This window comes from Chrysochloris asiatica, unplaced genomic scaffold (assembly GCF_000296735.1).
Source record: "Chrysochloris asiatica unplaced genomic scaffold, ChrAsi1.0 scaffold00061, whole genome shotgun sequence".
In the NCBI taxonomy this organism is placed as follows: Eukaryota; Metazoa; Chordata; class Mammalia; order Afrosoricida; family Chrysochloridae; genus Chrysochloris; species Chrysochloris asiatica.
In genome coordinates this window covers 3,157,888-3,184,160 of record NW_006408579.1, presented here as the reverse complement: position 1 = coordinate 3,184,160, position 26,273 = coordinate 3,157,888, and the positions used below count along the sequence as shown (strand labels likewise).

The 26,273-nt window shown below is 39.4% G+C and overlaps 1 protein-coding gene across 1 annotated transcript in view; it reads right to left on the bottom strand.

The window, feature by feature from the left end:
• Window positions 1-16,965: 16,965 nt before the first annotated feature.
• TMEM39A (transmembrane protein 39A) overlaps window positions 16,966-26,273 on the bottom strand; it is a 54,216-nt gene continuing 44,908 nt past the window's right edge. Inside the window, exons 5-8 of the mRNA XM_006864155.1 lie at window positions 23,599-23,947; window positions 22,659-22,846; window positions 20,353-20,473; window positions 16,966-17,199 (exon numbers count right to left, since the gene is read on the bottom strand). Coding sequence (XP_006864217.1) covers window positions 16,966-17,199; window positions 20,353-20,473; window positions 22,659-22,846; window positions 23,599-23,947 — 892 coding nt within the window. The remainder of the gene's footprint in view (window positions 17,200-20,352; window positions 20,474-22,658; window positions 22,847-23,598; window positions 23,948-26,273) is intronic.

The following is a 26,273-nucleotide window of genomic DNA, read 5'->3' as shown; positions in this document are numbered from 1 at the left end:
CATACTTTACTGCTGGTGTTGGAAAATGTCATGATTCATCTGGAAGTTATTACAGGGCCAACTTGCCATTATTCCAGGCACAGGTTATCCAAGTTTGGGATTCTTTTGGCCTCTGATTTCTCTTTTTTCAGTCTTTTGATCATTTATTAATTATATTCCATTTCCCAGAAATGTGTTCAAGGGAAGGACCAAGAGATAAAATTTTAGAAAAGTCGCGAAGAGCAATTGGGGGAAAGGTCACACAAGGGACGAGGTTGAAATGCTTGCCTCCAAATAAAATTTGGGGCTTGTTTATAATTGAAGTACTTCCATTACCATTATCTATTAACCTTGAGAGCTGGCTGTGAATAATGCCCTTTGAAAGAAAGAGAAATTACTTGCCTATGTTGGAAATGTTGCTGTTGAAATTTAAAGGTCTCCTTTTTCTTCATGTTTTCTAATGCTCCTTAAAGCATGTGTTCTCTCAGACCCGTTTTGTAACAAGCTTTGTAGAAGTGTACTATCCAGAATCGAAGTCGATTTGGAAATGCAAACTAACATGCACGTAGATGCCCAAGTGGATGAATTTACCCTGGAAGCTCTGCATACATGTTCAAGATGGCTCCACATAGCAGCATAGAAACTCAGAATCTATGCTCAAGATCAAACTCGGAGACTGGCACAGTCCAAGACTCTGACTTTTATTAATTTGGGATTCCAACTACCACTTTACTGACCTTTGATTTATGAATCCAGTAGCTGGGCAGGATGGGGATGGAGTTGAAGGTTGCCTCAATGAAATGTGCTGAATTTTCACTTAGGTATGCAATAGCAAAGTGAAGTTATCTGCTTCCTTTTCAATATTTTGGAGTCCAAGAATGGGATATAGCTATAGTAAAAAGCGTTAAACATAATAAGCAGAACTGTTCTCCAAACTTAATGTGTTTTCAGTGGTGGGGCCTTAACATAAAACTCCTCACCTAGCTCAGCGAACCCTCTTGTACACTAGCTTGGACCAAGGGTACAGGAGAGGATGAATGGCGAGCCCTCGAAGGGGAGATTAGAGCAGCCCTTCTTGAAAATATTTTTCACTTTAGTCAGTGGGTCTCTTCCTTTCTCCTCTCTCCATTGTTCAAGAACACATTTGAGGTACCCTTATTATCCCCTCATCCTTCATCCTTGCAAACATTCAAACTTGCTCTTATCTGTCTAGTTGCAAAGAGAAACAATAAATCAATCTGATTTCCTTTTATTTAGAACTTGCGATTGTCCTTTCTTTTTCAGCTGGAGAGAGAAAAGAGAACTAATGTAACCTGCTAGCCGTTTTGGTGCTCCCACAAAAAAGGAGTTTACAAGAGCCCTTCTCAAGACAAAAACTGTTAGTGTATTCAGCTCTTCCAAACCTCTTAAGACAATCATCTTCTTTGAGAAACAAAGGAAAATATGACCTGTCTTTAACCCTATACACCTCTCTTTAACTTCAAGCCTGGGTGAACTCTGGCTAGTGGCTTAGTCAGTACAGAAATTTTTCTAAGGGTTGGTATTACTTCTGGGTAGACCCCTCATCTGAAACTGGTACAGGGGAGGGGAGGGACAAAACTAAAGTTACCTCTTCACTGAGAAACTGGAAGCAGATCCCCTCTCTCTTCTTCCCTGATAAGTCTTAGAAACGTTTTTGAAATCTTATCATATACCTTTTAAATCAGTGTCTGTGGCAGGGGTAAAAGGGAGTGTCCAGTCCACTGATGAGTTCTGCCTTCAGCGAGCCCTGGCAAAGGTGAGCAAGGGGAAGAGTTACTAGGTCTTTGGCCAGTGTTTTTGCATTTTCCTTGGGTGAGAAAGATGTGGGATTGGCAGCCAATAATAGGACATTTTTGTAAACAGAATCCTTAGGCATAACATTTCCTCCCCTCTAATCAAGCAAGGGGAAGAAATATAGTAGTGACAGATGAGAAAAACCATGTTCAAGAAATTGAAAAGCACATTCCTACCTTATCATAAAATGTGGCAGACAGTCCATCTCTGTGCACTTGTGGTATCTTTGCTTTGATAAGGACCATGTTCCAGTTTGAATGTGAGAAAGGGAGGGGACCGCACTTTGCTTTACCATCAGAACTCTGAGCCAAGTAATTTAAACTGTTTTATGGGATTATTTTAGATTCTTTTTATAACAACTCTAGAATATATTTTTATTTTGGTGTAAGCTGGGAAACTACCATTTACATATTAACCATTTTAAGAACTGAGGCACCTTTAGAAATTTAGATTTCTAAAATAGCTGCCATGTTCCTTTAGACTTCCGACACCTTTCATTGGCAGCATCTTCAGGAGTGTGGGCATATGGATGTTATCATGAGACACTCTGTCATTAATGTCATGAACAGTGACAACTGTCTGGAGATAGTCCTTTCTCTGAGTCTTCCTAGTCAGTCAATTCCACTAGGCCTTGGAAGCTGACTCACCTGTAGCCAGGGTCCTGCTGCTAAAGCATAGAGAGGCATTCTCTTTGAGTACCTTCCAGTCTGCCACCTGCCACAATGCATCCATAATCTTCCTTTGGGCTGGGACTAACCTTGTGCTCATGAAATTCCATTTCATATAAAGCAAACTCATTATTTCTTCCAAAATTTCCCCCAAATGCCTTGGTATTTGTTTATTAACCCACTTGGGGGCCCCAAGGACAGTGCGATGGGAGAGAATCAGATGGCCTTTGTTCGCCCAGAAGAGGGACAGACAGAGCAGGTGCCGTTTTTATGAGGATCTACCTGGTGCCCTTGAAAAGCTGCAGAGTCAAACTCTCAAAGGACTCCTTCAGTTCTCGACACTGATTTTAAGGGTTGAATCTGATTTTAAAGGTCGAATGAATGCAAGCAACAGTGTTTCCTTCAATGTTAATGGTTGTTTAAGAAGACAACTATGTTTGTTTGTTTGCAAAATGACCCTTCCAGGCAAGTTTTTTTTCCTTCCCAAAATGGGCCACTGGATAGAGGGAATTTGGTTTTCCTTCTCTGCTTTACTTAAAATAGAAAGAGACCTGACCAAGTACCCCACTAAGACACCATTGGCCTAATCAGAGCCCTAAAACTCAAAATATTATCTAAATCAATATTTTGGATTCTGGGAACATTAAAAATGTAATCATCACCCTCAACATGTGATATTTATATTAAGTATAATACACTGAGTACTTCAGAGCTCCTAAATCCTTGAAGAATTTAATGAAAATGGTGGGGAGGAGCCCATAAACAATCAGAAATAAGACTTAGAACCATTCAAAACCAAATGAAGGTGGGTAGGTTGTAGCACTAGTATCTTTGTAAATGATTGTTAGAGTGCTCAAGTGCCGTAAACTAAAAAACCAAACCCATCGCCTGCAAATTGGTTCTGACTCAGTGACTATAAACTATTATGGGAGCAGACAGCCACATTTTTTCCCTAAGGAACAGCTGGTAGGTTTGAACTGCCAACCTTTCGGTTAGCAGTCCACAGCACCACCAGAGCTCCTTAACCAAATTAAACACACAGCCAATAGAAGGTACCAGTAAGATATTCAGGCATTGAGAATTTTCATGCTTTGATCATATATGAAAAAAGTGGCAACTAAGAGTAAATCATTGGGACATGTTGAATGGTACTAATTGGTTTGGTTGTGAGGTCCTGTGGAATCTCTGCAAAGGAGCCAGTAAGGGCAATGTTCCATAAACGCTAAGAAGGGAATTTAGAGATTCTATAATGACAAAGTGGAGTCCTGGTGTGGCGCTGTGGGTTAATGCGCCGGACTGCAAATCCCTTTGAACTGCAAGGTCGATGGTTCAAGCTTACCAGCTGCTCCTCGGAAACCCTATATAGGGTCGCTATGGGTCAGAATCAACTCGACGGCATTTAACAACAACACAACAACAACGATGACAAAGTAGGTTCACTCCTTTTGATGATAAAAGTCATTAGTCCAAGATAAGCTGTGACTTTCTTGTGTTCAGCACATGACAGTCACATTTGACCAAATTAAGTAGGAGTCATTCATCTACACAGGCCTTGGGTTCCTAACTGAAAAGGTGTTTGCTGTTGCTAGATGCCATCAAGCCAGTTCGGACTCACAGAGACTGTACGCATAATAGAATGAAACACTGCCTAGTCTTGTGCCAAATTGACAATGGTTGTTACGCTTATGCCCACTGCTGCTGCCACTGTGCCAATCCATCTCGTTGGAGGTCTTCCTCTTTTTCACGGACCCTTCTTTTTACCAAACATGATGTCCGCTGGTCCTTCCTGATAACATGTCCAAAGTATGAAAGACGAAGTCTCGCCATCCTGGCTTCTAAAGAGCATTCTGACTGTATTTCTTCCAACATAAGGAGTTATTGGGAAACATAAAAATTATTTGTTGGGATTGAAGTGGGAGACGTTTCCAATGGGTTCAAGATCCACCAGGCTTAATTAGGCCCACATTCTACATGGTCTATCTGATGGCACCATAAACCATGGGGTTAAATGTTGGCCAGAATATGAATTTAAGCACTTTCAGCAGGAAGGTCAGCTTAAAATGTGCAAATGTGCAACAGCAATGATTTTTTTTCCTATTACTTTGCCTTTTCTAGCGTAGTTTAAGGGCCTGAAAAATGCACAAGTTTCTGAGCAGGGAGAGGATATGGTTTAAAGCTTATTGCCTGAGAATCAGTGCCATTCCAGATAGTTTAAAACTGGGGACCACCACAGATGGACCATCACACAGAAGCTTATTTAGTAACCTTGAAGTTCATGAGCTGTGGGCATCACTTCTCTCTGAGAGTTAAGGAAAATGTCACTAAATGTAAGAAGGCCATGAAATACATAGGCATGTGCTTTACTGGCTTAATCAAAATGCCTTGCAATAATTTAATGCCATAGTACTTCCTGGTTTATAATTTTGCAAGGTAAAGCACTTTTTTCAAATCTATTAGAAAGCCACAGGGTTTCAGCTGTGTGTTGAGCTTCACAAGTATGTTTCCAAAGTTATAATCAAAGTGTTTTTCTATAGATTAAAATAGTAAAAGTAAATATGAAACATATCCATGAAGACAAATAAATGTAATTAAAACAGACTGTTATGCTTAAAAACTTACTTTAATAAATGATACAAAACCATAATGATTATGATGAAACCATGAGATAGCCGGAAGAGTAGATTATATCCATCAAGATCATTTGTTCTAGTTTGGTCTTTCTCTCCATCCATCCCTTTCTGCACAATGTGATTAAGTTGGGTTGTGGTTATATAGGCACCTGGGCTGGATCTGAAGTAGGGGTTGGACTGGATCATGGGCTGGGAGTCTGTGAACTTACTCTTGGTTCTATATTGAATTGTGGACAATGATAGAGTTGAAAGGACTCTGGAGATCATCTAGTCCAACCCTTTACTGCACAATAGCTGGGGAAATATAAGGTCATGGAGTCTGGGAACCTCCAAGGGGGCAGCAGAATCTCACCTTTCTGGCCTTTCAGGCTATTGTACTTTAGTTTTCCACACAAATATCCTACCCTTGCTCAGCCCTTTCCCTCGCTGCTGCTTCTCTTGCACATAGGAGGTGGTCATAAACATGCAAGAATTGATGAATAATCTGGCAGTCAGGGTTATAACAGGGTAGTCAGTGTGCTGCTAGCCATCACTACTATGTTTAATGTCATTTCTTGTTACTTCGAAGTTTGGTCTCACAGCAAGTCTACTGATTTGCTTCAGCAATTTTGTATTTGTTGTTAATTTGCATGTTAGCAATTGTCACATATGTTCAACTTCATGATCTTACTATGTTGCAACCACTGTCATGTCACACAAGATACCAAGTATAAGCCGAGAAGGGAAAAAAGCATGTTGCACCTCTGAACTCCTTAGTTTACGTAGTTATGTAGGCCTACTTGTACAGATACGAACTCAATTTACCTATTGCTGAAGCCTATCAAGGGCAGCCTTCTTTATTTGATGATTGTGTTAATTTTGTACTGGGGGGTGTAAAGGAAATAAAAGTTTGTTATTCTGGCATTTATCATCACAAAAAAACAGGAGGGGGCAGGGACATCATTAGGTCAAAATGACTAGCCTTTAGAGAAACCATACATCCTAGGCTCACAACCTAGTGATATTTGCAGTAACAGATATTGCCAACAGAATAATACTTTGGCATCAATACCATTTTACCATCAATAGTGTATTCAAAACCTAGTACACTCAGGGCCCGCTCTCATCATCTTTCCCTACTGCCCTAAGTGCTTTTCTCTCCCACACCACTTTCTCTCTTCTGGACTACCCCACTCTTCCTCCACCAACACACACAGTTCCCAACTACAGCCCAATCTCTTCACTGAGGTTGCTTCTACTTCCTGGGTTTAGTCACAACTTGATACCCCCTTGAGGATTTCTTTCCTTGCACCAAAGGCAGTGCATTCTCCCACATTACAGACCACAAAGGAAGCTTTGCTCTACTCATGTCATCACGCTCAACTCTGCTTTGAGGAGGCAGCTCTTCCTCAATCATATTTTGAGTGTCTTTTAACCTGGGGGTCTCATCTTCCAGCACTGTATCTGACAAGGTTCTGCTGCTAACATTCAGTAGTCTGCCTCTCCTTCTTCCTAGTCTGTCTTAGTCTGGAAGCTATGCTGAAACCTGTCTACCATGGGTGACCCTGCTGGTATTTCAAATACCGGTGTCATAGCTTCCAGCAGCACAGCAACACGCAAGCCACCACAGTATGACAAACTGACAGACAAGTGGTGGACAGACAGACCACAAAGGGTCAGAAAAATGCAGTTTGTGTTCTCCTGGTTCCCCACTTCTGCTTTTGCACCTTCTTTCCATCTTACACAAAACTTCTTTATAATCAGTTGTAAACTATTGTAACTTTTATTCCTCTGGCCATGATTTACCCAATGCCCCAGATTTCCCAGTCTGGCACAGTTTCCACTTTCTTTCTAGCACATGTTCCACCATCATCCTGAATGACTTCAATTTTCCCAGAGAAAACCCAACCTGACCAACACCCTTGCTGCAGTTGCTTACTGCTTTTACCTCTGCCCAGTGTAGCCATTTGTTCCCTGGCATTTCATAACTAAAAAATCTGTAATTCCAAACTCCTTATTCCATTCTCAGAACCTTCTCCTATCCTTGCTCCCTTATTCCTTATTGGCACTGTGGTTTAATGCGCTAGACTACAAAGTCGGTTTGAATTGCAAGGTCAGCGATTCAACCTCACCAGCTGCTTCTTGGAAACCCCATATAGGGTCACTATGGGTCAGAACTGACTGGACGACACTTAACAACAACCCACCCTTACTCTGACAGTCCCCCCATCAGACTTCATATTTTCATTTCTAATGTTTCCAGACCCCAACGTGCATCATCTCCATTATTCTCACCAGCACCATTAATTCCCTTGACAGCTGCCATACCTGCCTTGTAAACCTTCAAATTTGGTTCAGGACTTTCACCACCCATCTTTTCTGCTCCTTTACTGTGTCTGCTGATAGGAGTAGTTTTAGAAATGTATGGTCTACCACCTCAGCAATAGCCTAATTTCCACAATGGCTACACCACTATTCTAAAGCTTCCCCTACACATTTGTTTTGGTCCAGTTGCTGTTGATTCTGACTCAGGAGACCCCAGGTGTGTCAGAATAGAACTGCACTCCATAAAGTTCTCAAGGGCTGATTTTTTAAAAGGTTACCATATCTTTCTTCCATGTCTCTGGATGAACTCCAACTTCCAATGTATGCATTAGCAGCTGACTACATTAGCCATTTGTACTACCCAAGAACTCCCTCCTTGATGCACGCCTCTAAATAAGGGGAATGGCTTCTTGCTTCACCACAAAACTTTATGCTGTCAAATGTCTCTTCAACCTCCTACTGTGACTTCTCCTTACACATAACCATGTACCTTCATTCCCATTGCTCAATCTTGCTAAAATCACCAATGATCTAATCACTTGTCTTTTGACTTTGGTATTTTATATTTCCTGGCTCACCCGCCACTCCTCAGAAACCCTATGCAGGTTCGCTGAGTCAGAAATGACTTGATGGCATTTAACAACAGTGCAGATTCAAGCCTCGGGTTTTTGTACATTTTGTTTCCATTGCATGAACTCTGTCTTCCTCACCCCTAAACTCCCAGTCCTCTTTCAAAATGCTTTGGTGAAGCCTTCCCTGACACTGAACAGTTTCTATCCCTATGTGGCAAAGGTGATCACTGGCTTTTCTGTATCACCATTGTACATACTTGTCACTGAACATTATTGACGTACTTGTATGCCTTTTACTAGCTAATGGATTCTGAACATCACTATCTCCATCACTCAGCAACGTCCTGCACAGAACTGCCCACTAAGTAGAAGTTGGTGAGAAAGGGGCTTCCTGTGGTGGTGACTGATAGGTAGGGGAGAACAAAGACTTAGGGGATATAAATGTGGACTCATACTAGCATATCGAGGAACATTTCCATCATGCCCCCGTCTTGACTTATGAGGCATTTACCCACCTCAGACCACTCAGAAAACTTGACAGTATCCCAAGTTCACCAGTTTTTGTTTTGTTTCTGGTAAAAAATACATTTGCCATTTCACTATTTTTATATGTCCAAGTCAGTAGCCTTATACTCATCATGTTGTGCAACCATCATCATAATCTAGTTCCAATTTTTTCCATCACCGGTACCAGAAATTCAGTGCCTCCTAAGCAAAGACTCCTCTTTTCTCCTTGCTTGTGCTCTGGTATCCATTAGTGACATTTGGTCTTCATACACTTTCATGTTTAAGTGGGATCCTAAATTATCTTTTTGTGATTAATTTCACTCGGCATGTTTTCAAGGTTCATCTATGTTATAGCATGTATCAGGACTTCATTTCTCTTTATGACTAATATTCTGTGTGTACTTACCATGTTTTGTATATTAATTTGTAATCTGTTTGGACATTTGTTTGCATCTTTTGGCTATTGTGAATAGTGCTACAGTGAACACTGGTGTACAACTATTTGCTTGCATTCCTGTATTCAATTATTTTAGGTATATACTTAGGTTTGGAAGTTCTGGCTGTTCCTTAAAAAGTTCAACATAGAATAAGGCAATTCTGTGTTCAACTTTTTGAGGCCCTATCAAACGGTTTTCCACAGTGACAGCACCATTTTACAATCTTACTAGTAAAGGATGAGGGTTCTAATTTTTCCACACCATTGCCACCATCTGTTGTTTTCCATTTTTTTGGATCATAGCAGTCCTAGTGGGGTTGAAGTGGTCTCTTATTGTGGTTTTCATTTGCACTTCCTTTAATGACTAAAATCCTGATGTGATGCTGTGAGTTAACACGCTGGACTGCAATGTCGGTTTGAACCACAAGGTCGGTGGCTCAAGCTCCTCGGAAACCCTATACAGTGTCACTACAGGTCAGAACCGACTTGATGGCACTTAAACAAGTCAACAATGACTAAAAACATTGAACATCTTCTCATGTGCTTGTTGGTCATTTGTAGATCTTCTTTTGTGAAATCTTTAAGCTTTTTGATGAGGTTGTCCTTTTTGTTAAGTTGTAAGGATTCTTCTTAGGAATCCTGGTGTGGTGCTGTGGGTTAATGCGCCAGACTGCAAATCCATTTCAAGTGCAAGGTCGGTGGTTCAAGCTCACCAGCTACTCCTTGGAAATCCTATACAGGGTTTTTATGGGTCAGAACTGACTCGACAGCACTTAACAAGAAGGATTCTTTATATCCTCTGGATATAAAATCCTTATCTAATATACAGTTCCCCCAAATTTTCTCCCCATCTACAGACTGTCTCTTCATTTTGTTTATAAAATACTTTCTTGAATCAAGTTTTTTAATGAAGTCAAATTCACTTGTTTTTTGCTGCTCATGCTTTTGGGGTCACATCTAAGAATACACTGTCAAAACATAGATCCCAAAGCATTAACTATTATTCTAATAATCTTATTTTAGTGCTTTCTATTTAGAGGCTCTTGACCCATTTGGACTTAATTTTCATATATAGTGTGAGGTATGAATCCAGCTTCATTCTTCTGCAGTTTCCCCAGTACTATTTATTAAAGAGATTACGTTTCCCATTAAATGAACTCAGCACCCTAGTAAAATATCAACTGAATATAGATATATATAGAAAGCAATGGCTCTGTAAGATAAGCATTGAGCTGAGAACTACAAGGTTGGCGGTTCAAGCCCACCATTCCATGGGATAAAGATGAGGCTTTCTGTTCCTGCAAAGATTTATAGCCTCGGTAACCCTAATCAGGGTTACTATGGGTTGGAACCAATTTGACAGCAGTTAACAACATAGATGAATGGGTATATTTCTGGACTTTCAATTCTGTTTCATTGGTCTGTGTGTCTATCTTGATACCAGTACCAGGCTGTTTTGATTACTGTAACTTTATAGTACACTTTGGAATTGGGAGGGGTGAGTACTCCTACTTTGTTGTTTTATAAGACTGTTTTGGCTGTTGGGGGCCCCTTGCAGTTTCATTCCATTGTGGCTTGAGAAGATGCTTTGTAAGACAAGTCTTTCTAGAAAAACTTATGGAAACTTGCTTTGACCTAACATGGTTTTTCCTGACTAATGAGCCAAATACACTGGACAAAAATATATATTGTACTGTTGTTGGGTGGAATGTACTAAATGTTTCTTAGGTCTATTTGGTTTATTACATTGTTCAAATTCCTATTTTACTAATCTTTGTTCTAGATGTTTTGTCCTTCATTAAAACATATTCAAGTCTCCAAGTTTTACTGTAGAATCATTTCTCCCTTCAATCATGTCAGTGTTTGCATTACAATTAGTCCCAAATTTATGGTGTATTCAATTTACAGTGAACTGCACTGACAATAGATATTTATATATCTGGTAATCTTGTATTACCTACTACATACAATGCTGCAGCCCGTATTTTGCTGATGTTGTCATTCTCTGACATTCACTCGCAGATATCTTCAGCCCCAAAGACAAATAAAGATCGGATTTATAGTTACTGATAATAAAAGGCAATAATAAAGTAAAAAACAAACAAAAAACATGCCAGAACCAACATAGGACAGTCATCGGAATGCTATATACCTGCATATATTTTGCAGCCCTGATGTTAGAGGCATCATAAATTGACAATTGTATCATTCTATGTTCTTTTTGTCTCTTTTAACAGATCCTGACTTTACTATTAAAATCACCAGTCTCTTTTCGGTACAATTTGCATGAAATGGTTTTTCCCCCATCTTATAAATTTCAATCTCTTGTCTTTGGAACCTAAAATGTGTCTCTTAGATCTGCATATAGTTGGATTATACTTTGTTTTCTTTTAAATTCACTCACTCTGTGCTTTTTGATTAGAGCATTTCATTTTCCTTCACAGAAATCACCAGACTTGCTTATTTCATTTTGTGTATGTCTCACTTTTGTCTCTCACTTTCTCCTATGCTAACATTTTTTTTTTTTTTTTGGTAGTGAATCAATGTTTTATTTGTGGCTACTATGAGGATTACATTAAACATCTGACATTTTTAACAACCTGGTTTAAACAGGTAACAACTTCAGTAATACACAAAACACTATTCCTATACTATCCCTTCTTCTCACCCCAATCTAGTTATTATCACTTATTACATCGTTAGACATTATATGCCCTATAACATACATTTATATTCACGTTTATGTATTATAAAACATGGACATAACAAGTAGAATTATTGACCAAAAATACCTAAAACTGGCCCTTACACTTGTCCACACACTTACCTTGGAGTTTTTCTTCTATGCACACAATTCCAAGTTACTGTCTAGTGGCCTTTCTTTTTCATCTTTGTTGTTTATGTTAAGTACCATTGGGTAGGTCCCAACTCATAGCAACCCTGTATAGGATTTCCAAGGAGCAGCTGGTGGGTTTGAACATTCAACACTGTGGTTCACAGTCCAGTGCTTACCTACAACGCCACGCACTTTCATCTTTAGGACTCCCTTTAACATTCCTTGTAGGGCAGGGTCTGGTTGTAATGAACTCCGTTTTTACCTGGGCATGTCCTAATTTCACCCTTATTCTTGAAGAGCACTTTATCCAGATATTCTTGGCTGACAGAGCTTTTCTTTTAGCACATTAAATATGTCATCCTACTGCCTCTGGCCTTCAGGGTTTCTGAGGAAAAATTAGCGTTCAATTGTATTGGGAATCCTTTGTAACAATTCACATACCAGGTTTAGTTAGAGTATTGTGACTAGGTTTCTAGTTCATACTTTGGTGAATTTTAACGTGTTTGAACATATTCTTGCGGAACAATAGATAGCTGCATAAGTGTTCTCTCAACAATACCCTCTTCTTAGTTTCATGTTGTTTATTGCTGTCAAGTCGGTTACGACCCATAGCGACCCTGTACAGGGTTTCCAAGGCTGTAAATCTTTACAGGAGCAGAAAGCCTCATCTTTCTCCCACGGAGCGGCTGGTAGTTTCAAACTGCTGACCTTGCGGTTCGCAGCCCGATTCGTAACCACTACGCTACCAGATGTGCATTAAAAATAATTTTAAGTTCAATCAGAACAGTGTCTCCCAAGGATCTGCTGAAGTGGTTTAATTCAAGGCAGGAAAGTCAGCTCAGGTTACAGTGACTATTTGGGGATTCTAAATGGATAATCCTGAGGCTTATTATGGAATTTTAAGAAAACTGAAAATTGCATTGGTGAGAAAAAGCCCAGGAATGTGCAACAAGGAATCTTCTTCAATCACATCAAGGGAATGGCGCTGTCCTATAAAAACTTTGTTGGGAAACCTTACTCTATCCACCCCATATCCCAGATCTTGCCCCTTCAGACTTCTTTTGTTCTCCAAACTCTAAGGACATTTAAAAACAGCATGACTGAACCTTTCAAGGATGCCAAAACTGCCATTTTCATGTGGTATAAATTGAAGAGCACTGAATTCTTTGGGGAATGATTGTTGTTGTTATGAGCCTCAAGTCAATTCCGACTCATAGCGAAACAATATTCAGTCCTGTGCCATCCTCACAATTGAATTACATTTGAGCCCACTGCTGCTGCTACTGTGCCAATCCATCTTGTTGGGAGTCTTCCTCTTTTTTACTGACCCTACACTTTGCCAAGCAAGAATGATTAGAGATCAAAACACCAACTTAGCATGTATATAGACCTAGATGGTTGTTGAGAAAGAATAGCTTCAAATTTTGATATTTTTGCTTAATAAAGGTTTGTTTTTACTTCCCTCATAATATTGTCAAGAACTAGATTCCAAAGCATTAGCTGTTTTAGCACTTTTATAGTTACCCCAAATTTTCTTCCAATCTATAATGTCTCTTCACTTTGTTTATAAAGTCCTCTATTGCACAAAACTTAATTTTGATGTAGATCCTATTTATCTGTTTTTGTCTTTTGCTGCTTGTGCTTTCAGTATTTTTTATTTTTGAGACATTATAATGTCTTGGTGCGGATCTCTTTGGGTTCATCCTATTGGGGAGTCACTGAGGTCTTGGATTTGGAGTTTTCTGCCATTATTTCTGCTAATATTCTATTCCCTTTCTTCTTTCATCCATCCCCTTCTAGGACTTCCATGATGTGTGCTAGTTCACTTGATGGTCTACCACATTTTCATTTGGCTGTGCTCAGCAGTCTTGGTCTTCTCTCTTGTTCTTCAGACTCCACAATTTCAAAGACTTTATCTTAGTTTGAGTCCTTCCAATGAGTTTTTGTTTCAATGATTGTGTTAACTCCGGTGTTTGTTTCATTTCCTTTAATAGAGTTTATCTCTGTTACTATTTTGCTCATGCATCATTTTCCTCAATTTTTAGCTTTATGTCTTTAACACTCTCAACTTGTTTAATACTTTTGTACTGTATTCTTCTAACATGCTCAGAGCCTGGTTCCTAGAGAAGCAATTCCTCTTTGATTTGATTCTTTGAATGAGTCATCATTTTTAGTTTGTGACTTTTCTGTTGAATTTGGGACAATGTGTTTGCTTTCTCAACTACCGCATACACACATTGCTTATGAAAGCACTAATTTCTACAATAAACTTTTAGGTATGCACAGCTAAAACTTTCAGACTTTGCTCAGTCTCCCTGAACCCCAACTTCCAATTTGGGCTAGATGAAGTTTCAGTCCATCAATAGCTCCCAAACCAGTCAGTAAAAACACACCCTCAGACAGCACTGACTTCAGTCCTTGATTACTACTTCCTCTCCCAATGTGTGCGAGATATCCAATTTAAGAGAGACTTAAGTTCCAGTTCTACAGGCTGCACCAAGACAGGCCAGAACATAACCCCTGAACAGTACACCAGCAAGATCTGTCCCATTTACTAAAAACCAGCTATGGAGGCCCTTAGTATACAGCAGAGCAATGGGCCTGCTGGGTCAGTAGCTATGCTGCAGCTGTAGCTGTCATTCCAGGAGGCAGAGGGGCAAGGAAAGAAAAGAGTTTCCTACCATTTGAACATATAAACAATGTTTTTAAAGGTCTTTCTGTAATGAGTGTGCACTCAACAATTACTAAGCAAAGATGGTAGCCCTTCGCTTACATGATCTGTAAGTATTAAGATATAAAGGCTAGAGAATTTTTGTCACTACCACTGGAATAAACATCTACAAAGAGCACCAAATATAGGAAGAGGAGCAGGTTAAACTGAAGAGTTTTATACCCTAATGTTTTAACTTCATAATTCCATTGTTACTGTTGCAATTCCATTAGCCAAAATTAATTTCTATCTGTCTTAAATTCAATCATTTGTCCAGTTAATCTGTCATCTGGTTCTCCTGTGGTAATCAGATGGCCTATCTGGGCTATTTTTTAATGCTAGAGTCAAATTTGGCTCATTTTGATGAGACATCTCCATGCCCATGCCACTATCAGTTAATCTCATAAAAATGTTAAGTGCCGTCGAGTCAGTTCCGACCCCTAGTGACCCTGTATAGGGTTTCCGAGACTGTAAATCTTTACAGGAACAGAAAGCCTCATCTTTCTCCCGCGGAACTGCTAGTAGTTTCGAACTGCTGACCTTGAAGTTAGCAGCCCGACTCATAACCACTATGTCTGTTGTTGATGTGAAGTGCTGTCGAGTCGATTCTAACCCATCGCGACCCTGTACAGACAAGGAGCAGCTGGTGAGCTTGAACCACCGACCTTGCAGTTCAAACAACTTTGCAGTCTACCGCATTAGTCCACAGCGCCACACTATGCATGTCAAAATAAGCCTATCTTCAAGATTCTAAAAATAGAGAGCATCTTTATCACTCGCAGACCAAGAACTATCATATTTAGGATGAACACAACAAACCTATTAACACTGATTTTCTTGCTACTCTTTCAAAATACCAATCTTGTTCCCTCCTAAGGCACTGTTTTTTTATTTAAATTTTTTTAGCTCCTGTAGCACAGAATTCTCCCTAAATCTCTTTATATGGTCCAGTCTTGTTGTATCTGACCCCTGCTCAAAAAATATCTCCTAAATATTCCTCCCAGCAGTCCCATTTCTAGCCCTTTCTATTTCTTTAACCTTATTTTCTTCACTGCACTTATCACTACTACCAGGATGCATGGCATTAATTCAAAATTTATATATTCTGCAACTCTTATTGCAGTGTAAGCTCTACAGAAGGTGAGGCACTCACACGTCTTATTCACTGCTACATCCCCAATGCCTAATACAGTACGTAGTGTTCAATACATAACTGTTGAAAGGATGAGTAAACTGAGCCTGAATGACAATTCAACTTTTTGTTTTTAAAGTCATACATCAAAATAAATATTTAAGGAAGCATTTAATTTGAATACAGAACGCTCAGCAGCTGCACACATACCTACTCCTTGGGATGCTATTACCATTACTGAAAACCTGTTCACAACTCCTCTGCAAGAACTGTCTTCAAGGCCAGTTTATGAACTACATGACTAGTCTTTTACTTCCTAAGTCATATTTTGTTTCACCAAAAATGTCTCATAGTTTTAAAAAACCTATTTTAGCAAAAACCATCTAAGAGTGTATTTCAGGCTCTTAAGAACTCCCCAAAGTTCAGATGACTAGTGGAAACATTAATGAATTAACTACATTACAGCCCAAGAACACTGACTTAAAAGGGTTAAAACTCACACACATAAACGTGAAATCAGACACACACATTCTGGATATGGAGGTAATAACTTCTTATATTTCACTCTCCTCACATTTATTAGACATGTTGCCTTTGGTATGGTGGGCTGCTGTTAGACTAAATCCATTATTATATAGTTGAGGATTCAGCCATTCTTCTGGCTAGTTGGGATATTCAACCTGTCCGTACTCCAGCCCACATTTACAAGTTATAGTCATTTCCCACTGACTCAGACGTACACCACCATCTAGTCATGAGTACGAAACACTCTAAAGTAATAGCTTGAACCTCAACTTTTAAAATATATTCAAATGTCACAGGACAATACAGACCAGCTGAGTATCATTCTCAGAAATGCTTCCTCTCACTCAGTAGGCACCAGGGAGAACCATTACCAGGACTTGAATCCATGCTTCTCCCCAGGTATTCCAACATCATTTGTCAGCTTGAGAGAAAGAAAATGGGTGCTGGCAGGCAGCTACACTGTTATCCCTTTCTGTCACAATAAAGTCAGCTAAGAACTAAAGATAAAGAGAAGGACTGGAAGGAAAGCAGATACACCAAAGGTACTGTTATCAAACAATACATAAGATGTATCCACAAGTGAATGAGTTATTCTACAGCCAGACAAACAAATCAATCTCTTTACTGGAGAGGCATACCTCTCTTATGTGTATTATTCAAATATGCTAACACATGAAAGATCACATCACCTTGTTTATGGATACATTTAATATCCCTTACCCTTCCCACCTTTCAAAACATAATAGTATACAAAATATAAAATATCTTAAATATTTATAAAAATTGCAAGAAAAAAATAGAACGTATGAAAATATTTTTATCTGAGTTCTCCCTCATTGTTGAGAGGCAGCTTAATTTGCCTTGAGTTCATAACTGTTGAGTGGGTAGGAATATGCCCTGCCTAATACTATTCTGTCCCGGAGGAGCTTAAATAAAACATAGTAGTTGCAGAAGAGGATCAGAGCCATGGAAAGTGTGTGGTTCCACTTCTCCGACCGCAGTAAGGAATAGAGCTGGTAGAAGACGACACTGCCTTCAATAAGGATAAGCAGATTTAACAGCCTTAATGGACGATGAAATAGGAACTGTAAGGAAGTTAAAAAGCAAAATGTTACTTCAGAGAATTATAAAAGTTGTACTTACTTTAATAGTCATATCAAAAAATAATTTCATATATACAGGTTGCTATATGCAATAACAGATCAGTTTACTGAATATCAATCAGGTTTTTGTCATGCTATAGAAATACAAACCTTTCCCTCATTTATCAAAGAATAAAAAAAAAAAATTATTTTGATACCCCTGAGATATAGAAAGGCACTATGCCACAAAAGACCACTGCTTATAACGACTTTTTTTTAAAGATTATAGCTTATATTTGAGAAAACAGAAGAACCTTAAACTAAACTGAGACCAGGATATACTAAAAGACCAATCAGGACAAATTTTATACTTTGCAGGTGAAGAGGCAAAAGCTGAAGACATTATATAGGTACTATGAAAAGCACTGTACCACAAGGTACATCTGAACCACAAAGTCAGTGATTAAAACTTACCAGCTACTGCTTGGAAACCCTTCACAGGGTAGCTATGAGTCGGAACCAACTCAACGACACTTAACAACAACAGTCACTTATAAAATAAGAAAGGAGCTCTGGTAGCGTAGTGGTTATGAGTCAGACTGCTAAACTCAAGGTCAGCAGTTCAAAACTACCAGCTGTTCCATGGGAGAAAGATGAGGCTTTCTGCTCCCATAAAGATTTACAGCCTCGGAAACCCTGTACAGGGTCGCTATGAGTCAGAACCCGCTCCACAGTACATAACTACCACCATCACCACCACTTATTTAAAAGTAAAAAGTATTGCTGCAAAATCATACAAACCTTTTATCAAACAAACTAATTAAAATTCTCCATTAGGTCTACAAACTTCTGAGGGTGGTGGTAGGATAAACATTGGACTGCTAACCAAGAGGTCAGTGGTTCACACCTACCAGCTGCTCCTCAGAAACTACACAAGGTCACTATGAGTCAGAGCTGACTCCACGGCACACAACAGCAACAATAACCTTTCCCTGAAGAATTCTGCACTCTTTGATTTACACCCCATCAAATGGCAGTTTGGGCATCCGTGAGGGACTCAAATCATGTTCCTTTGATATGTCCTTTGAGTCTGGTGAACAAAAAGAAATCAGTGTTGTAGGGTGGTGGGGGTAAGGTTTCCCAGAGGAATTCTCCTAGGCCAATCCTTGCTATCCTTGAACGAGCAAAAATGGGGGAAAAAAATTTCCTCATTACAACTGCCTTGGCCTTTTTCTCACCAATGTAGTTTTCAGTTTTCTTAAAACTTCTTAATAAGTCTCCATGATTGTCCAGTGTCCTTTGAGAAAATCTACCAAGATTACTCCCTTGGAATCCAAAACCCAGTCTCTATAACCTTCGGAGCTAACCTCGCCATCTTGAATTTAACTGGCCCAGCAGATTCACCTGTAAGCCAATGAATGCTTGGACTGGACTTTATTTTTTGAAAGCACCCTGAGACTGCTGCTGATGTAAAGTGTCAATGAGTCAATTATGAATCATAACAACCTAGTAAAAGCAAGGGTGGGGAACATCTGGTTCGCATAAGGCCCACAAAATCATTTGGTCTGTCCCTGCCAAGGCAACTGCAGTTCCAGTCATCACATTGTTGCTGTTGTTAAGTGCCATCGAGTCAATGCCGACCCATAGTGATCCTGTATAGGGTTTCCAAGGAGCAGCTGGTAAGCTTGAATCACCAACCTTGCAGTTCAAATGACTTTGCAATCATACGCATTAGCCCACAGCTCCACACCAGGACTCCAAATATAGCAGGCTAATTTTTCAGTTGATAATTTTCATGGCCTGCGAATGATGTATAAATGTTGGTAGAATAAAAGCTCCTCACCCGTGCTGTATAGAGTTTCCATGGAGCAGCTGGTAGTTTGAACTGCCAACCCTGAAGTCAGCAGTCCAATGCTTACCCTACAGCATTACACCACGAGTTCCCTAATAAGACTAAGACAAGTGTATTACTGATAGAACTTGTCCATAGCCACCCACAGATCGCAGATATATGTTAAATCATGTTTTATGTGGAATCCAAATGAAGTATCTATGTGACTAGAATTCTAGTAGCAATACTTTGTGATTTACTCTCTTAGAGCCTCTTGAAAATGTAAAAATCACTCTTAGCATTGAGTTGTACAAAAACAAGCAGGATTCTATTATATGGGGTAGGGGTAACCAAGTTGTAGCATCAATACAGTAATTTCTTGACTTTTTTTTTTTTCTTTCCTTTTTTTTGTTTACCTAAACACCATAGTAACTGCCTCAAATCTTCTACACTATATACTCTGCTGGGTTTTTTGGGGGGAAAAGGGGGGGATTTTTTTCTGGATATTCAGAAGTTGGGTACACAAAGACACGATTACAAAGAAGGAAAGAAAAATGAATCAAAATTAGAGCTATACTAAAAACAGGGATTACCTGTTTTTACTTCCACCAAATACTTTTCTCTAAAGGGGCTAAATTCAAATGCAACAGAGGCTGAGTTTACGAGTGCCTGCTGCTATCTTTCTTTTTAACTTTTAGGACTTGTTCCCTTTTAATTAAGGAAAAAGTGAAAGTTACGTCATAGATCATGGCATTGATCTGACTTCCAAAGGGGAAGTCCAAGTTATTTTAAGGAGAGAATACATATGACAAATATTAAAACAATTATTTATCCCATGACTATATGACATATTGCTTACAGATAATACACAAATATATAACGATAACCACTAAAACAAACTATTACGCAGTAAGTGTAAATAATTGCCTATTTGTTTCACATATTAGACTCAATAAACTTCAATGTAACCAGAGAAGTCAGTCAAGTTTGGACACTGCCTTTCAGAAGTCATTTCTAGAGGACATAGGCAATAGACATAGTAGTAGTAGTGACTGGTGTTGTTAAGTGTCATCGAGTTGGTCCCGACTCACAGAAATCTTGTATAGGGTTTCCAAGAAGTGGCTAGTGAGCTGGAACCAGCGACCTTGTAGTTATTTACCGTGTGTTAATTTCCTATACGCAGTGTGCTAGATGCTTACACACATTTCTAAATTCTGACACTATCCATTTTATAGATGAGAAAACTGAGACTTAGCGACATTGCAGAGTGACTTCCTAACACTTACCCCTAAGGTTATGTTTGAAAAGAAATAAATGGTACTTGCATAAAAGCGGGCATGGGATCCATCTGTAGGCACGGCCACATTGTAAGGTCCCATGGCTCGGTATAAACATCGGCTGTGTCTCACCAGCACCCCTTGAGGCCATATTGTATTTTCTGACCAACTAAAGAAGAAAGAAATGTAATATTAGAACATTGGCAATTTTAGATAAGACACTGTCTGGCAAGGTGAACTATATTTCCATGGAAAAAGTATTCAAGGCTTTGACTGCCTGAATTCTGAAAGTACAGTAATTCCATAGATAAACTGAAGGGAGACAGAAAGGATTTGTTATAACTTCATTACTATATACATATAGTAGAGAGAGGTTGCAAAGTGATATAGTTAACTCAGTATTAAAGGATTTAAATAAAAGGCTTAGGAGCTTGAACAGAAATACACATATAAACCAGCACCTATGAGCTAGAAAACAGTGTAAGTAGGTGAACTGTCATCTCCATCCCAAGTGAGCAGAGTCTACAGGTGCAAAAGCCAGAGGGAACAAACAAAAGAAAGCTGATGGCAATCAAAGTCGTACAGAAATTAGCACTCTGTCAAACTAGCATGACATTATAACCTCAGAAATCACATCCCAAACAGCTACCAAAAAATCAATTTTGTGTTTTTGCTTTTTTAAATTTTAAATCAAGTATTTCAGACACCTCATATGCTTGAGAAGCTATACAGTAGGAGCCCTGGTGGCATTGTGCTTAAAGCGATCCGCTGCCAACTGAAGTCAGTGCTTTGACCTCACCAGTTGCTCTTTAGAAGAAAGATGTGACAGTCTGCTTCTGTAAAGGTTACAGCTTTGGAAATCCTATGGGGTAGTTCTAATTTGTCCTACAAGGTCACTATAAGTCGGAATTGACTCAAGGCAATGGGTATGTTTTTCTGGTTTACACAGTAAAACACAGAGACACACAAGGTATGACACAGACTCTTCTCTTTACTGCTGTCTTAATGTGTTTTTATACAGATTTCTCTAGGGAAAGGAAGTCAGGGTAGAAGCAGCTTCATTCTTTCCAGCACTAATATTATGGAGTTGGGATGGGGATTTTCAGATTGTTTTTTTTTTTTTTAAAAAAAGAGAAATCTAAGATAATTCACCTCTTTCTAGTTTTGAAAAAGTTAGTTTCCTAAGGTAAGAACTGGGAGAGTATTTTAGATATGTTACAAATAAAATAAAATTCTAGTACCCTAAAGCTTTCCCAGTTCATAAAGTGTTTCACCAGCCTTGCTCACACTTACCAGCATTAAAGTGAAGATACACCTCATGGCCATGTGCCATCAGTAGCCTGAAGATGTACAGTACTAGTACTGTGGATTGTATTTTCAATTTTTATTGAAATCTGTCCTTTGCCCACAGTCGGGTTTCTTTTCAGCCTGGCCCAATCTCTTTCAGTTCCTGGGTTTTGAAGGCCTGTGCTAATCTGTATCAGACATTAAGGCAGATAATTGAAGGGAGAACTCTTGAGGGGGAGAGGGTAAGGGAAGATCACCTCAATCTGTCCCACTTAATTATGAAAGAACTTCTAGGAGATGAAGTCTGTGAAATGTTCAAATTATAAAAAGGAGGAAGACAAAGATGGTCCTGATCTGAGAAAAGGTATGACGAAGGGCTCAGCGTGAGAGAAGAAACAAAAGGGTCCTAAAGTTAAACGTTTGGGATAATAGGGACCATGCAAGAAATGACTGAGAAGGGACACAGTGAGAGGAATACTTAGAAAGAAGAACTCACAGTCAAGAACAGCTTTCACTTAAATATGGGAAAGCAGGAAAACATTCAGTAGACAGTTCAGCAAGAAAAGAAAGAAAGAATAGCAAAAAGCAGAGGCAAGGAAAATTACCAAACCAAATCTACATTGATTAGAAAGACTAGCAAAGCAAAGCACACCCAGTTGCCCAAGGATGAAATATTAGCTAGCAACTATTAAGCTGTGGCAATGAAAATGAACTGATGAATCTTAAAGTTCTTAACAAGAACTAAAAATATATCATGAGTCTTTTAATTTGAGCAAAGAGTTAGAACTGAAAGAAAACTCCAAGATGATACCTCAGGAAGCAAATTATAATCTTCAGATTGACTAGGCAATTGAAAGATAGGAGGGATTTAAGGAAGGGTTGGGGATGGTGGTGGAAATGAGTTAATGTCCCTTGTGTTCAGTTTAGAGTGATGGCAAGCATCCACGTGGATAAAAACTAAAAATTAAATGTTTAAAGCCAAGGTCAAAAATGACATACAAAGCAAATAAACATGATCAGCAGCATGTAGAAAAGTGTTACATGGTTTTACCCTCTAGCCTACTCACATGTGCTGGGGAGCATTGCTGTAGGACCTATGTTCCAGCTTCTGCCACTTGCCCAGGTGAGCAGCTGATTTATGTAGCAAATCACAGTATTTGGAGGGCAGTAGTTGTGTAGTGAGCATGACAAAAGCATTGATCCACACCATAATGAGGTGCTCACATGACCAGCGCATGTCATAGTACTGGGTACTCTGGAAGAGATCAGAGGAGAGAGAAATGATCCACGCACTGGCGAGTAGAGGAAACAAGGATAGGTGCGTGTAGACAAAGGCCACACTGAGTCACACATGCATTGGTTGTCCTGTGGTCCCGGCAGAAAGTTCAAGAGCAGAGTCCTCCAAAATCCTTCAACCTGACTTTCTGGCTGTATGAGTTGGGACTGGGAGGGAGAGGCAATTATATTTTAAGTGCTTCCTTCCTAGAAGAAGTGAGAGCTTTTTGTGAATGACCACTCCAGCTGCAGAAGAGCTTCTCTGAAGGAAGGAAGGGCACTAAAATGTCCCAAAAGACTTTTGGGGCAAGTGACATCCAGAACATTTTTCTTTTCTATGGAAGTAAACTGAAGCTTAAATAAAGGTTAGATTAAGTTCAAGGACACACCTGATAACCATGTTAAGACCAACCTCAATAGGCTGATTTTTATTGAAACCTTGCTTCTCATAAGCTACAACATACTGATTCTATTATTAAGTATAATTTTTATTCTCCCCAGGTGTTAACAAGTAACTTAAAAAACAGGGGGGATCATCACGGGTGCATCACATATATGGAAATACCTATCCGCCAACCAGGAGCGGTATTAGTGCATTCCAGATGCAGCCGAACTCCACCATCCAGGCTGCCAAAGGGGAGACAGAGAAAAGGGGGATTAAATAAGAAATACCCAGTTTATGGAATTCATACACAAATCCAGGAAGCACATAAAAGCAAGATAACCACTTACCTTCACAAAACACAGGGGGAGAAATGCAACATAGTAAGCACTGAAGAGGGAGTTGAAGAGAACTTCCTTGATTCTGTGGTTGAAATCTGCTTTCAGGCATTCTACTTCATTTCTAATCAGGTCGGGAGATAGGGGGCAGCTGTGGGTGGGGATGGGCGTGGCATTATTAAACTGTTCTTTGAGAGACTCCAGCAATAAGGAAAGGAAGTCTTTGGACTTGGCCAAGCCACCCACAGTTGAGGCACTTTCCTCTACTGCCTGATGCTGAACCACATAGTTGTAGTCTGTGAGGAGAAGATGAGCTCTACTGTCTTGGTGGAAACAGCAGAGAGGAACATAAACACCAAACCTGTAGAACAAGATGAACATGAAAATGTGACAACAGATAGTGCCTAAGAACAAATCTTAGAACTGTCATAAAACAGGCATGATTCACCAACCTGAATGGACCTAAGGAGGCCTTCTTGGACAGTAAATTTGGGGATCTCTTTCAGCTAATTTCTCTCTACATAAGCAAAACACATTCAATGTTGAATAAGAAACTACAGGTAATCATAGTGACAAAAAGCTCACCAGCTGCTTCTTGGAAACCCAATACAGGGTTGCTATGGGATGGAATCAACTCGACGGCACTTAACAACAACCAAGTAATTATTTTAATAATTTTATAATTAGATGAATTTTTTACAGTTACACTATTTTTCCTTTACATATTTGGCTTCATACAGAATAAATTGTATCCTGGTATTTTAATTGTATGTGTGTGTGTGTGTGTGTATATATATATATATATATAGCTCTGGTAGCATAGTGGTTACGAGTTGGGCTGCTCACCACCTCAAGGTCAGTAGTTCGAAACTACCAGCGTTTCCGCAGGAGGAAGATGAGGCGTTCTGCTCCCGTAAAGATTTACAGCCTCGGAAACCCTGTGCAGGGTCACTATGAGTCGGAACCAACTCCATGGTACTTAACAACAACATACATATATATATATTTTAGTTTTACCAACAAGGTCGGCAGTTCAAACTTAATCAACTGCTCCTCAGAAACCCTATACTGGATCACTGTAAGTCAGAACCGACTCAAAGACACTTGTTGTTAATTGCCATGGAGTTGGTTCTGACTTATAGTGACCCTGTATAGGGTTCAAACTGACCTTGAGGTAGAGTGCTTAACCTACAGCGCCACACCAGGACATTATGAGGGGGAGGAGTCCTGGTGTGGCGCTGTAGGATAAGCATAAGCACTGGACTACAAGGTCAGTTTGAATCACAAGGGCAGCAATTCAAACTCATCAGCTGCTCCTTGGAAACCCTATACAGGGTCACTATGAGTCGCAACAAACTAGACAGCTTAACAACAACAACATATGATGAGGTATAAAAAAGATCATGGAAAAATGGGTATCCATATCATATTAAATATTTTCCTGTGATAATTCTTTTAAATTATAATATTCTCACATTGTTGTTAGGTGGTGTCAAGTTGGTGGGCTTGAATCACCAACCTTGCAGTTAGCAGCTTAGTGTTATACCTAAATCCCATGATATTCCCATATGTTGTTGTTGTTGTTAAGTACCACTGAGTAGATTCTGACCCATAGTGACCCTGTATAAAGTTTCTAAGGAGTGACTGGTGAGCTTGAACCTCTGACCTTGCGATTCAAATGACTTTCCAGTTTGGCACATTAACCCACCATACCACACCAGGACTCCATTCCCATACAGACATACTATAATCATTTTTTTCTTTTCATGTCTATAAATAGCAATGCAATAAGCATTTTTCTAAACACGTCTTTGTTTATGCCTGGTAATTTTTGCATGGCTTGTCCCTCACCTCAAATATCCCTTTTTATAGAAGGGCTCCCCTACTCCCCATACTGCCTCTCCCACGTCTCAGTAAAGGACTTCCTATCATTCTCAAGACCTTGCTCACTCCACCCCAACAGGCACTCCTAGTTACCCTTTCCTGATTATTTGTTTCCAGGGAGCGTCAACTCAAATATTTTACCCACAGCGAGACGGATTGGCAAGATGGCAGCATCAATAGGCTCAAGTATAGCAACAGTTGTGAGGCTGGCCCAGGACCAGGCAGTGTTTTGTTCTTTTGTGCATAAGGTCACTATTAGTTGGTACTGACTCGATGGCACCTAACAATAACAATAGGTATGGTGCTTAAGAAAGTGGTTGGAATATACTAGGTACTCAGTAAGTATTTGATGAATTAGTAAAAACTCTAGAATTAGAATGAATACATTTCTAGAAGTAGACTATTTTTGAGACTTCTGGTAACTTCTTATAGTTACTCCAATCTTCAGTACCTTAAATAAAAAATAAAATAAAATTCTCCACTGATATATTTGTTGTTGTTATTATGTGCCGTGGAGTCGGTTCCGACTCATAGCAATCCTGTAAAGGGTTTCCGAGGCTGTAAATCTTTATGGGAGTAGAAAGCCTCATCTTTCTCCCGCGGAGCAGCTGGTAGTTTCACTGACATATACCTTTCCTAAATTCAGACATCAAAACCTCTAAATAAAAAGGTATCTTATTTAGTTATTATGATACCTAGAAGTTACTTGTTATGGCTTTTTTATCTAATGTTTTCTTAATTCCCACTAAGTGACTGGGTTGTTGTGAAGTGCTGTCCGGTCAGTTCCGACCCATAGCGGCCCT